The 13,915-nt window shown below is 38.0% G+C and overlaps 1 protein-coding gene across 1 annotated transcript in view; it reads right to left on the reverse strand.

Moving 5' to 3' along the window:
* LOC139142465 (origin recognition complex subunit 3-like) overlaps positions 1-13,915 on the reverse strand; it is a 39,732-nt gene that overhangs the window by 22,055 nt on the left and 3,762 nt on the right. The window contains exons 2-9 of the mRNA XM_070712404.1: positions 7,583-7,637; positions 7,064-7,164; positions 5,633-5,780; positions 4,870-5,030; positions 3,962-4,063; positions 3,383-3,561; positions 2,781-2,940; positions 1,647-1,760 (exon numbers count right to left, since the gene is read on the reverse strand). Coding sequence (XP_070568505.1) covers positions 1,647-1,760; positions 2,781-2,940; positions 3,383-3,561; positions 3,962-4,063; positions 4,870-5,030; positions 5,633-5,780; positions 7,064-7,164; positions 7,583-7,637 — 1,020 coding nt within the window. The remainder of the gene's footprint in view (positions 1-1,646; positions 1,761-2,780; positions 2,941-3,382; positions 3,562-3,961; positions 4,064-4,869; positions 5,031-5,632; positions 5,781-7,063; positions 7,165-7,582; positions 7,638-13,915) is intronic.

Below are 13,915 nucleotides of genomic sequence, written 5' to 3' on the forward strand. Positions count from 1 at the left end.
TTCCATTGCACTGATGATGCATTTGTTATCTGTGAACAGATGTAAGTTTCATCAATTCCACATTTACTTGACCTTCACTGTGACCTAACAGTCTTGTTTATTTTGTTTTTGGGGGCAATGTATACTCCCACGAGACACTTAGAATACCACATGTTGCCACAAAATCCTTTGGTGAAAGGTCTTTCTCTCACTCAGGACTGAAAACTTGAAACAGTCTGCCTTTCAAATGTGCACACATGAATTCACATAGTTATACAGGACAGTAGAGAACTGTCTATGATTAATTCCACCCTACTCTCAAAAGAATTTCTCACAGGAGTAGTCTAGTTTTGTCCTGCGCCTAGAGCTCCATTTGAGATAAGGTGCATCACAAAATTCTGTATTATTTCTTTTATTACATACAAGCTTGATTGGGCACTCAGCGATTGTTTACGTAATTCACTGTATTGCCTAAATGTAAGTTATTTTCACGCGAAAGCTTGCACTTTTTTGCATAGCATGATACTCTTGATATTTGAATACTCGGTAACGACCATCATATACTAAGCGACTAGATCACACAGGGTTTAATATTCAAATACAGTGTAACACTGCTCTTCCTGTACCACTTTACTCCAAGCATCTGCAAGAGACTGTTTATGGTTGTGTGTAACAGTGTACACGTAAACTGTTATCAAAAGACAGAGGTCCTCTCCCAAAAATAAATACAGTTGCTCTGATCACAATAGCCTTTTAGTATGACTGGTATCATTTAATAAATGACTCTGCAGGGTCAAAGTTGAGCATATTCATGTACCCTTGAATGAGAGTATAGATGTTACAACAGAGTACGGTGTTTACGTTTCCTGACAAAATCTTGAAAATGGACACTGCTTGATGACTTGCATGTGTGTGAAATATTGACGGCGCTGTTAATATACAGTAAACATAGTGCAGTATTTGACCGTTAAGTGTCCTAAAGCTGAACGTCTGCTCTCAAGGAAAATACTATTCAGTGCATTGTGATACAGCAAGAGCAGATTATGGATACCTTTAAAAGGTCAATAGCTTTAACCCTTTGAGCACTGTAATTTTCTCCCGCCAAAAATCAAGTGCAAAATTTTACCAATTTTTATGAACTTTCCTGTAATTTTTTGATAATTTTTGGACCAAATGGACATCACATTTCATTTTTTACAGTCTTTTCTCAAAATTTGGCAAAAATCTGAGAAAGATTGACAGGGTTTTATTTTATGTAGGGAACAAAAACAATACTTTGGCGCTCAAAGGTTAAACTTTAATGATATTTTCATGATTTGTTCAGTAAAACAAATACGGATTCTAACTCTTCTCAGTGAAGCATGTTGAAGTAAAAAGTATCAGCTTTGCGGACACAACACTTTGAGTACAACATGCAATTTTATCATTGACAAATGAATTTCTGTCCACATTTGAATTCAGCTGCCAACAAAAACTTTGGAACACACAAAGCTTTGTCCACAAGTTGACAGCTAAACATGCTGCATGGTTTTGGAGGCACAACAATGAACTGTGTTTTACAGGCATGAGCAAAATACTAGAAAACACATTTTACAAGATACAGCAAGTGGAGCATGAATCGCTTGAGAGATACAATATCACTAGACTCGGTTGAGATATTTGCTCACCTGAACTCCCCGGATGAAACTCAGCACCGAGAAGTCATGATACAGAAAACAGTCCAACAACAGTTGAAAGACTTTGTCACCCAACTTGAACGGATGTTTAGGAGTCAATAAAATCTGGAAGGAAAAATGTTTGATTCATGTTTTGCATCTGGACTTGTCACGGAACTCAAGTTGCAAGTTCTAAACACACTCTCATGATAAAAATCTGCTTCCAATAATAATTTTTTTCTCAACTTAGAATTGAGCTTACTATCCTAGAGGTAGCAGTTAGTTCTTGACTCAGACTACTAATGTACAGGTATGCGTTACTTGGATGCAACTAAAATGATGGGTTTAACCCTTTTAAACACCATGGTTTGACCAGAACCCATTGTTGTCAATGGTGAGTGTGGACCTGTGTACTTGGAATGGGGGGACAGGTTACATGTAAGGAAATGGAATGATTTCTTTCAGACATTCTGGGAGGGGGAAGATAATTTGATATTGCACTTGGCAAGAGCAGAGCTTTTGTTACTGGCAGTACCTAAAAATTTTACCAGGGTTTTCAGGTCATGTTGGTGGTGCTCCTGTGGTCATACAAGTTATGCAATAATGCAATAAATAAATAAATGCAAGTTATCTTAGTGTACATAAGAAATGGTAAAAGGATTCAATCAAGCTTGCTTTCCCAAACCTTATCAAAAACACTTAAAAGTACTAAACTTTAAACTTGGACATGAACACTGAGACACAGATATCTGTGGGTGAAATTTCGTATTTGCAATTGCTCAAATCATACCTTGGTCATAGCTATACTGATTTTGAAAGTGTAGATATTTACTGATCGAGACATTTTTGCAAGATCTGTGCAACTTTCATACGGACAAAACAGCCAATGGTACTAGACAAACAAATTACCCAAGATTTACCAATATTTTAAATTCAAAAATTGCCACCTTTCCGTGTTAACTCTACTGAGAAAATACAATATATTGATTTTGCAAAAACTTAAACGGTAAAAATTTTCCTTACACCAAGAGCTTTAAAATGAACCCCCACAAGTGGTAGATCAAAAGAATTGTAAAAGTTTGAGAGTCCGAATGTCTATGCCCAAAACCGCATTCTACCTTAATTACACCTGCAAATGAAACTGACCTTGTTGATGACCTTGGCGAGGTATTCAGTGGCTGGCAGTGCCTGGAACTTCTCCATGCTCAGAACTGAAGACACAGTGTGAGGTAGAAGTCTGTGGACGGCTGTCACTGACGTCGCTATTCCAAATATCAGAGCGATGGGGAGGGAAGAGAGGTACTGACTGCAAGGGAATCAATGGTAATTGAGTTATCATGGGGGGTGAGTTACATGGAGGGGTTAAAGGTGTACAGTCACCTGTAATCTGAATATGCCCATATATGGTCAAAGGGGCGTTCCTGGTATTCAAAATGCCCATGTGAGGGCGCTGTTTTTAAAAATCAGCCACCCACTTAAAATCTGTGATTGGTTTGATTCTTTTTCCATGGTAACTGTTGCATAACATGTAGCGCTTCTCTGCATGTTCAGATAACAGAAAGTCATGTAGTTAATTTGTTCAGAAGCCCAACTGAAAAAAAAAGCCCTTCAAAAGGTACCTATCATATGATACCACTCTACTACATTCCATGTTTTGGTTGGATCAATACACTGTGTGCCGAGAGGGACGGGTGTTCATACAGTTCACATCAGAATGTGAAGACACATTACACTATGTGTGTGTTTACCTGCATATTAGAATTAGATCTTGAAGGACGTGTGGAGAGAAGTTTTCAAAATCTTCCAGCACCAACACCATGGGCGGATATTGCGTGAAATGTGCACTTGACTTCCGTTTGCTTGGAGTGCTGTGTTTCCTGGACTTGCTTGGAGATTTGCCGGTGGATTTTCCAGGAGAGCTTGACTTCTGTGGATGAAAAAGAAAAGTAGAGGATGCCTGTGGTACTTCTGTATTGTAAACTGGTGGTATTTTCTGATATATGCTAAAATGAAGTGAATTTGTTTGAGTCCAATTTCCATTTACAAGTTCAGAAAAGGTTGATGCAGCAAAGACAAAGATTCATACGCTGTATTCAAATTGATTCACTTGATATGTGCAGGAAATCAAACTGGGGTTCATTTTTTTAAGAGTTGGAGGTTATAGGTGAGAGGTCAACCACATGATTTGCTTCTATATACACGAAAATTCAGATTGGCTCATGTGTTTTGTCAACACATCAAGCAAAACAAAATAAGGTAAGGAAATCTTTCTGATTATACATGTGTTGGGGCAGAAATCACAAAAGTCCTTCCTTTGGTTCTCTTACCTTGGTCTTATCTTGATACCAGACACACAATACAGGCATTGTACATGGTAACCGTCTCACATTGATGTCAGTCCGGCCATTATCATCTTCATCATCATCAAGCTATGGTAGATGTATTGAAAACACAAAAAGATTAAAATCATCTATGGTCATCTTTCAATATACTTGAACAGAGGAAACTTCATTGACTGCATTACACATTCATAACGTCAATTCAGAAGAAACTCGGCAGGAATTTTACTGCTGTCAGAGAAAAGTGTATGTGTTTTCCAGAACATGGAACAGAAGACAGCTAATTTAAATAACAATACAATATTTGCATTTTCTTTGTATAGTTTTTTTTACATATGAGCAGATTGTGCCAAAAGCAGGAGGGTAGGTCACTCCCCAAAGTCCCCATATACAGCACTGTGGCATCAACACCATTATTCAATGATTAAGACAGCACTACAAACACACAGTGCCTGGAAAGATCAATGGTTTATTTGCACTCCTTACTTGAATCAATTGTAATATTGAGGACAGCATTGATATTATTATTCATGTTCTGCATAATAATAATAAATTCATCATCTTCCATTTTATTTATTTCATTCACAAATCAGTGATTGCTGGATTACATGCTAGGATTACGAGGGCATTGACTTGAATTTTGCTGGAGATAGGGCACTTGAAAAGTTGAAAAACAGAAGGACTACACATTATGATAGTAAAGTGAAACCAGTATAAACCGAACCCTGTCTAAACTGGAAACCTGTCTGAACTGAACCCTTTTCCCAGTCCCATTCCAATAAAGGACCTCTATGTATAAAGGACCTCTATAAACCAAACAGCTCTCCAAACCAAAGAGTTTTCTCAATCCCTGAAGGGTTCGGTTTAGAAAGGTTTTACTGTACAACAATACTCACATGGTAAGCTGAGCCAATGAACTGAGACAGAAGCCCACTCATGGCTGATTTCATGTTTTGACAGGATTTTGAGCCGAGGGAAGCGATGTATGGTGTGATGTTGTCTCTCAACAACGTTGTTAAGTGACAGAACATATCACTGTGATCTGGCGTGTTGACACCTACAATGAGAAATAGTGACGATACCATTGTTAAATCTACTAACCTGCCCACTGCAATTCAATTAAACAGGTCCACAATCACCATTGATAACACTAGGTTTGGGCCAAAACCATGGTGGTGAAAGGGTAAACAAGTGCACAGATTGGTTTGGCAATGAAATAAAGAATGATGTGATTGCAGATTAAGCTGTGTGCTTAGAAAGAACAACAGTCTGCCAAAATCATCATGGTCAAGTCTATTAAACACACCATATGAGATAATATACCAACTTGATCTGACAATGCAATGGAAGACACTGAAACTGAAAGGCTGGAAAAAGATTCTGCTCTTGTTCAAATACGAACTTTCTGAATATAACCTCACTGTAACTAGATCGATAAGCGGAAGTCATGTAGTGCTGTTCACAAGATGTGTCCTTATTGCAACCATTATGCATTTGAACGAGCTGTGACTGAAAACTGAGTATCAACACTTTTAAATTTTTCATCAATCATCTCACTGTCATGATGTGTACATTTGGAAACATTTAGAGAAATACGCAACCAGCAAACCAAGAAAGAGACAAACAGATGAATCCACAAGCTGTACATGAATCGTTCACCTGTTATCAGAGCTGCTGTTGGAATTTCATGCATTCTTCTCTTCTTCTCACTGCCATCACCGTTGCCAAGATTGAATCCAAGGTGGGCGGTCTTGACAAACTGAACCAGATCTTCAAAAATCTTATTGTTCACTTCAGCTTGGAGATCCTGTCGGTGAAATTTCACATACATAATACTTTATTTAAAATATTATTATCATTGAAAATCAACAAAATGACATTTCACTGAAAGATATACTCATATTTTTCCCTCATTAATAATATGAATCAGGAATCAGTGACATCACTTATGCAATATGTAACCCCACCACCCCATGATGATGAATGAAAAGAAACTTTGTGCATAGTATAATGTACAAGGCAAAGGTAAATACATTACGAAGTGCAAAGTTTGCTTGAGTCCATTATGGGCCAAGAGGGGCCCGGGTACATTATTGCTATTATTTTATAGTTTTGGCAATACAAAAGAATTTGTAGATGTAGAAAACATCTGAGGTCACAATACTGGATAATCAGTATCAGTATGGATCTGGGGGGATGACTGTCATAAAATTGTCTGGTATTGACAAAGCTGTAATATAACATGAGATAAGGGTCAGCCAATGGAGTCTGGTAGTGATGAAACACTATTTAAGTCCTGGATTTTTCAGCAATATTTAATTTTGTAGCAACTGGTAAATATTGCCCTGATATCTAAGACAATATCTTAATAAATAAGTTAACAGTGTTTGAAAACAATATTGCTGCACTTGTATTTGATTATATTTGATACATGCATCCTGTTATTCATATCTGCACATTCCTTTTCAAAAGAGAATTCTACACAAAGTCAAACATTAGATACATTCATAGTCATACACATATGGAGTATATCAAATGCTTGTTGTTCTGGAGTGCGAGGACTCAACCTCATGGGGTAGTCAGTTCAATCAGATCCACAGGCTACAGCCTGTATTAAGCAAAGAAAGTTGTTGAAGAAAATGCTGATTTTGCATACATAAATAAACAATTTACAGATTTATATACTTTTAGGCCATGAACTGTGGCACAATTTAGTAATACCTTATCTTCTGACTCTTTGTACCTTAACCCTTTGAGTGCTGTAATTTTTCCCACCACAATTTTAGTGCAACATTTTTACCAATTTTTAGGAATTTTTCTGTAATTTGTTGATAATTTTGGATCAAGTGGACATCATATTTCATTGGCAACAGTTTTCAGTCAAAATTTTGGCAAAAATCTGAAAAATTTTGACTTGGGTATATTTTATAAATGTGACAAAAATTGACTTAGGTGCTACAAGGGTTAAATGGGTTATTCTTCCATCAGTTTTCTCATTGATGACTGTATAATACAATGTTGCTTTCCATGTGAGCATATGCCAACAGAGAAAGTTCACGTTTCATCAACAAATGTTTCCAAGCTCCTCACCTGAATATCTCTGTTAACATCTTTCCAGCAGTCCTGGTAAGTTTTCCATTGTAGTTTCCTGAACTCTGTTACCTTCCCATTGTCATCCGTGAAGTAATCACCTATTGGAAAAATTCCACTACAAAGGGTGAGACACCTGCCAATGACCTTTGATGAGCGCAGTGATAAGTGTAGTCTACTTTAAGTAACATGTGGACGTTAGCTCAACGTAAGCACAGAACAAACTGTACAATATGTAAACATTTTTATATTAATTAACGCCTAATTGATCATTTTCGTCCCATGATGATGCCTGTTTTTTCTAGCTGACGGATATCACCTGGCATCATATACAAGACACAGGAATATATAAAGTATCCTTTGAATGTATACTGAAGCCCAGAAACCCAAAGAATGCCTGAAGAATTGTCGCCATGGAACTACTTTTTTTAGCTCCATGGTGTAAATATGGTATGAACGTGTATATTTTATGATTGTGAAGTTGAAGCATAGAGTTGAATAGATAATAATGCACACTACCTGGGTCCAAGGTTTTCCGTTTCTTCGCCTTCCTTCCTTCAAAATAGAAACAACCCTGTCACGCAACAGAAAAAAGATACCAGTCAGCATAACTTGACAGGTACTACCGGTACTCAAACAATAACATTGCAAAATGTGAATCAAATGTGCAAGAGGGTTTCAATGCCATAGCGTGTGGAAACGCAGCTATCTGTTGGCGGGGTAGCGGGGATCGCTCATGAGGGTCAAAGGTCAACCCCGCCACGGATAGCTGCGGGCCAACTGCCATCGAAAGATGGGTCTATTACGACGACAACACATGTATCGGAACTTTTGAACGGCAAAATAAACCAAAGTGAGTGGAATTCAATAAAATGACCTATACCTGCCTGAACTCTGATTATTTGCTCTTCCATAAACTCCTTTGGGAACAAATTTGCTGGTTCGTTTACGTAATTCGGCCGATTTCCAAGGAGTACTCAAGATTTTCACTCCAGCAGGGAACTTTGACTTCTATAGACCTTTTACCGGTTTATCCCACAATGCATTGCAGTGACTTTATCAAACACCGTATATAAGCTCAAAACGCGAAAACAATCTGATTTGTGTTGTACAACGGATTGTTACAGAAGAATGACACAAATTTGCAATGCCAAATAATGCCCCGTGTATATCTAACCATCAGCGACGAAAATATAGGTCAGGGTGTAATCTACCATAGAGTTCTATGAGTAACGTACCCTGCGTGTACCCTACGGCTAAAAAGTTCTATGCGTAAACATACGCTTTGTATACCCTGGCGCGCACTGCATCATGGAACCGGTAAAAGAACTATCGATATGCTAATAAGGATGGTCGCTCGTTCGAACGTGAATAGCGTGTACGGGCAGTAAGATCCTATTAGCATATCAATAGAAGTCAAAATTCCTGGATGGAGTGAAAATCTTGAGTACTCCTTGGAAAATCGGCCGAATTACGTAAACAACCAGAAATTTTGTTCACAAAGGAGTTAGGGAATGAGCAATAATCATAGTTCAGGCAGGTATAGGTCATTTTATTGAATGACGCTCACTTGGTTTATTTTGCCGTTCAAAGTTCCGATACAGTTGTGTCGTCTGAATGGACCATTTTCGATTGCAGTTGGCCCGCAGCTATCCGTGGCGTGGTTGACCTGCTTGACCCGCATAGCGATCCCCGCTACCCGCCCAACGATAGGGACGATTCAATTTACTTCCAGGTGGAGGGTGGAGGATTTTCTATTTTCTGGGTGATTTTTTTCCATGCCCCCCTAGTAAATTATAGAAAAAATCTATGGCCCCCCCCTCATCTTTCCTGTTTTTTTCCATGGCCCCCCCCTAATATATACATGCATGCTTATACACTTATAGACATATCCAGTCTAACAAGTTGCAGGACTGTAGTGGACATTTAATCGATGATATAACAAATCATTTCAGGGTTATGTGACTATAAAAAGAATGATTTGCAGGGACTGCAAGTGGCACACTTTTGGAAAGGGTAGCAATAAACATATCTGGTTGTAAATTTCTGAAGAAAAGTTAATTACTAAATATGAATACTTTTTTCGTTATGTCTCACTGATAAATATGATGCACACAAAGACAAGCAAAGATGTCAGTTAGAAATAGTGAACAGAAAATCAGAGGAGCAGATAATTGGCAAAGTGATATATATCTTGAAGTTTAATGGTACATCATTGCAGATTCCAGATATTTCTGGAAAGTGAGATGTACATGTACATGCACACGTTCAGCATACATTTTCATTTGATGATGCTGAATATTTGCAGACTCACGGTGAAAGTTTTAAACATTAGGAATTAAAATTGGTGAAAGCCAACTTGTTTTTAATTTTCTCTTTTTTTCTAATTTGGTTGTCATAAAACCAAGTAGCTGCCACTGAAAGCAACAATGCTGAGGAATATTTTAGAACATTTCTTGAACAAAACACCTTATCCAAAACATGAATTCACATGTTATTCTGCTCATTCCATTCACAATCCAATGTTCATATTAAAATGCAGATAACCCTGTGTAAGTCAAAGTTCACATTTTGTCAGCAGTATTTTTCAAAATTGACAGAGCATTCATATTTCAAATTTTTTAACAAACTTTAATTTTAAAATAGTCATGATGCGCACTGTTTCAGATGACACGAAACAATACATGTTAATTTGTTTTTTTTGCCTTTTCTGCCAGCCGCCACTGTGAAATCTTTGATTATACATATCAGAATGAATGGGACACAAAAGTATTAGCATCAATACACAATGTGTAAGCCTATCCACATTTCTCCTAGCCTCATACACACTGAGATCACTTCTTGGACTACAGCAAATTTCTTGTGTACACAATATTTCAACAATCCGACACCATAGCATTGATGCAGTGCCACATGATCTTCTGGATGCACATACAGGATATTGGAAAATCAACACTTTTGTAAATTTATCACCATATTTTTTTGTGACAGTACCGTAAAAATTCCCAATTGACGCCGCGGCTTGTATTAGAAACATTTTTGGAGGGACCCCTGGGACCACGCACTGAAGTCATGGTGCGGTTCAATTACGTACATTTCCTGTGTTTCGATATTTTTCTCAATGCTCACCAAGCATTGCAGGGGCAATCGCTATTGTTATGCAAATTAGTACCAATGCGTGAATAAATTACCCGCATAAAAAGTCCCTACCCTAGTGTAACTCCAATATAGAAACGTTAGGAGAGTGTATTTGGTCGTTAAACTTGGTAAAATTCCTTTTAGATAATAAGGAAACTATTAAAAGATGTTAAAACAATGGGAAACTGGAGTTCCCTTGACAGCATCGTAAGGAAAATGACACGTTTTTCCAGCACTTTCTTGATTCTCTGACCCTGGTCACCCCCGTCCTCTAAATAGAATAGTCTCACTAAGGTCGGCCATGTTGATCAGCAGCGGGCATGATGTCTTTGTTTCAAGTGGTTTCAAGGGGTTTTTGGACGCTGAAATTTCACAAAAATGTCACTTCTGTATTCAGAGATTGTACAATCAATTTCTTGGACGTGTAAGTCGATTTTGAAAGCAATAGAAGATCAAATGGTGTTGAAAAAAAATCGTGCATAAAATTAGCATAAATTAAGCGTCCACTGCAGATGGGTCCCCTTGATTTACAGCCGTCTTGTGTTGCCGAACCGGTGGCTCGTACTCGAATAGTGCAATAAAGGCAAGTGAATGACCTTTGGTAACTTTACTGCAATGTTTTTGTGAACTATTTTGCGGTCAAATTTTATTTTCTCATGATCAAAAACGGAACGTGTACAAGCTTATACGCACCCACCATGGTCATTCAACAGCCACACAGTACAGTATAGGCATGGCAGTTCATTATGGCAATATGATGCAGGTGGTGGTGTTGTACGTCAGGCATCGGTAAGGGTACGTGGGTATTGAATGAAAACTACGTATTTGAAACATGGTATCTCAATCTCTCAACTATTTTAACTTGTACACAAACACCGTTGCTTCAAAATTGTTGCATCAGGTATTGACTATGTCGGTGTTTTATTCACACTGACAAAAACTTCGGCCGTGTTCAAACATACACACAAACGTACCGATACATGGGGCATTGTTTGTACTTTTGTTACTATCATTGACAAAATGCACAATGGTAGAAGTGTTAAAAAGGAACTTTTTATTGTGTATTTTTTCTGTAAGAAAGACACCTGTCAATCATTAGCACAAGTCAATGACGCATTGCAAGCCAGTGGTGTGAATTTCAGCATGCATTGTTTCATGATGGGCTCAGAGAAGGGGTGCGGCTTCTATTATGGTACAATTCAAAAACCCCAAATGGGCAAACAATGAGCCAAGACAATGTTTCAAAGTCAGGGTCGGCTTCATTAGAGGTGCGGCCTCAATTGGGAATTTTACGGTAATACGAATATTTTTATTAAACATAAAAAACTATTCCAAAAAGCAACTTGGAGATGAGACGGCCATAAATTTATTTTCAAAAAGTTACAGTAGATGTATGCACTGTAAAAAGTTATGTAGAACATTAAAAAATTAGAAAGAAATTGATGAGAATGAAACATAGAAAAAAGGAGCAGAAAAGAAGAGAGGATAAAAAATACGAGGACTATGACTGGTTTAAAGTTGCTCTTGAGTGGAACCTTCAAAATTTAACGTTAAAAAGAATTAAAAACTACCTTGATAAACCAAGTCATTGACAATGACCTGTCACCATTGTTTGATGGGAGTATTAGTCTTGATGGGGCAGGGAAATGAGGTCATTAAGAAGTATCACTGGAGTGTATATGTTCAGATCTATGGACACATAGGTCTATGTCATTGTTCCCATTTGAAACAAGAGGCATGTCTAAGTTATGGTTCTAAATCGGGAAAAAAGATCAGACCTCTAGCTGTATTGGCCAGCCAAGAAATACATATGTGCATAATAAATGAGGTACAAGATGTGACATCTTAAGGTCTATTATCCTATCAAAATTGAAGCGTAAAGAACTTGTGGTTACTGAGTTATGCATATATATGCATATTCAAGGTCAAAGGTCATCAAGGTCACGTGACATTTTGAAAAAAAAACATTGTATTGCTAATTAATCCTATGCCAAAATTCAGACCTCTAGCTCTATTGGCTTGCCCACAATTATATATGGGCATAATTAACGAGGTAAAGCATGTGTTGTCATAAGGTCTCCCATCCTACTAAATATAAAGGACATAGCACTTGTGGTTACTTATTTATTGACATAATCGTGTATTTTAGGTAAAAGGTTATCGAGGTCACATGACATTTTGTCAAAAAATTTCTATCCTATAGTCTATCCCTATATACTAAAAATCATACATTTACCTCTATTGGCTTGCTCAAAATTAGATATGCACATAATTAATGAGGTACAATATGTGGCGTCATAAGGTGTCCCATCATACCAAATATGAAGGGTGTAGCACTTGTGGTTACTGAGTTATGGACAAATATGTATATTTGAGGTCAAAGGTCATCGAGGTCACGTGACATTTTGTCAAAAAATTGTATTGCTAAGTTATCCCTACATACCAAAAATCAGACCTCTGGCTCTATTGGCTCGCTCAAAATTAGATATGCACATAATTAATGAGGAACAATATGTGGCGTCATAAGGTGTCCCATCATACCAAATATGAAGGGTGTAGCATTAGTGATTACTGAGTTATGACAAATATGTATATTTGAGGTGAAAGGTCACCAAGGTCACGTGATACATTTTGTCAAAACAATTGTATTGCTAAGTTATCCTATATACCAAAAATCAGACCTCTAGCTCTATTGGCTCGCTCAAAATTAGATATGCCATAATTAATGAGGTACAATATGTGGCGTCATAGGGTGTCCCATCATACCATATATGAAAGGTTTAGCACTTGTGGTTACTGAGTTATGGACAAATATGTATATTGAGGTCAAAGGTCACCAAGGTCACGTGACATTTTGTCAAAGTGTCTGAGATATCTGCGTGAACGGATGGACTCACATGGATGGACTCACGGACTGACATGACCCAATCTATGAGCCCCCTGGACTTTATCTGTGGGGACTAAAAACTGTGTCACTGCATCCTTTTTGCAATATGAATACGATGAGAAACTAAATTTTTATTTTTCTTGGCCTTATACATGGGAGTCTATGGACTGCCTTATACATGGGAGTCTATGGACTGCCTTATACATGGGAGTCTATGGACTTCCTTATACATGGGAGTCTATGGACTGCCTTATACATGGGAGTCTATGGACTGCCTTATACATGGGAGTCTATGGACTGCCTTATACATGGGAGTCTATGGAGGTGAAAACTAAAAAGTCCTCTAACACGGCCAAATTTGATCGCATTGTAAAACAAATCGACGTGCATCTGTATGAGGTAGGGTACTATCCTTGTACCAAGTTTGAACGAAATCGCTCCAGGCGTCTCTGAGATATCTGCGTGAACGGACGGACGGACGCACGGACGCACGCACGCACGGACGGACGCACGGACATGACCAAACCTATAAGTCCCCCTGGCGGTGTCCGTGGGACTACTCAATTACCAAAAAAAAACAAAAGGTTGAAAGCTGAAAAGTTCACATTATAACGCACATATACATGCACAAACTTCTTCAATTAAGAAAGCTTGTCAGGGAAAGATATTGTAACAACTTATGTCACAGATGAGTCAGAGTCAGATAGCAGTGACTCTGAATTGGAAACCTCTGTCAATGGAGTCATGAGAGTGATGATGATGGTGTTGGTTTGAATATGATAGTGACACAGACACTGACACTGACAAAATCCCAGAGAACCAACGTG

Source organism: Ptychodera flava, chromosome 10 (genome assembly GCF_041260155.1).
Source record: "Ptychodera flava strain L36383 chromosome 10, AS_Pfla_20210202, whole genome shotgun sequence".
NCBI classification, from domain to species: Eukaryota; Metazoa; Hemichordata; class Enteropneusta; family Ptychoderidae; genus Ptychodera; species Ptychodera flava.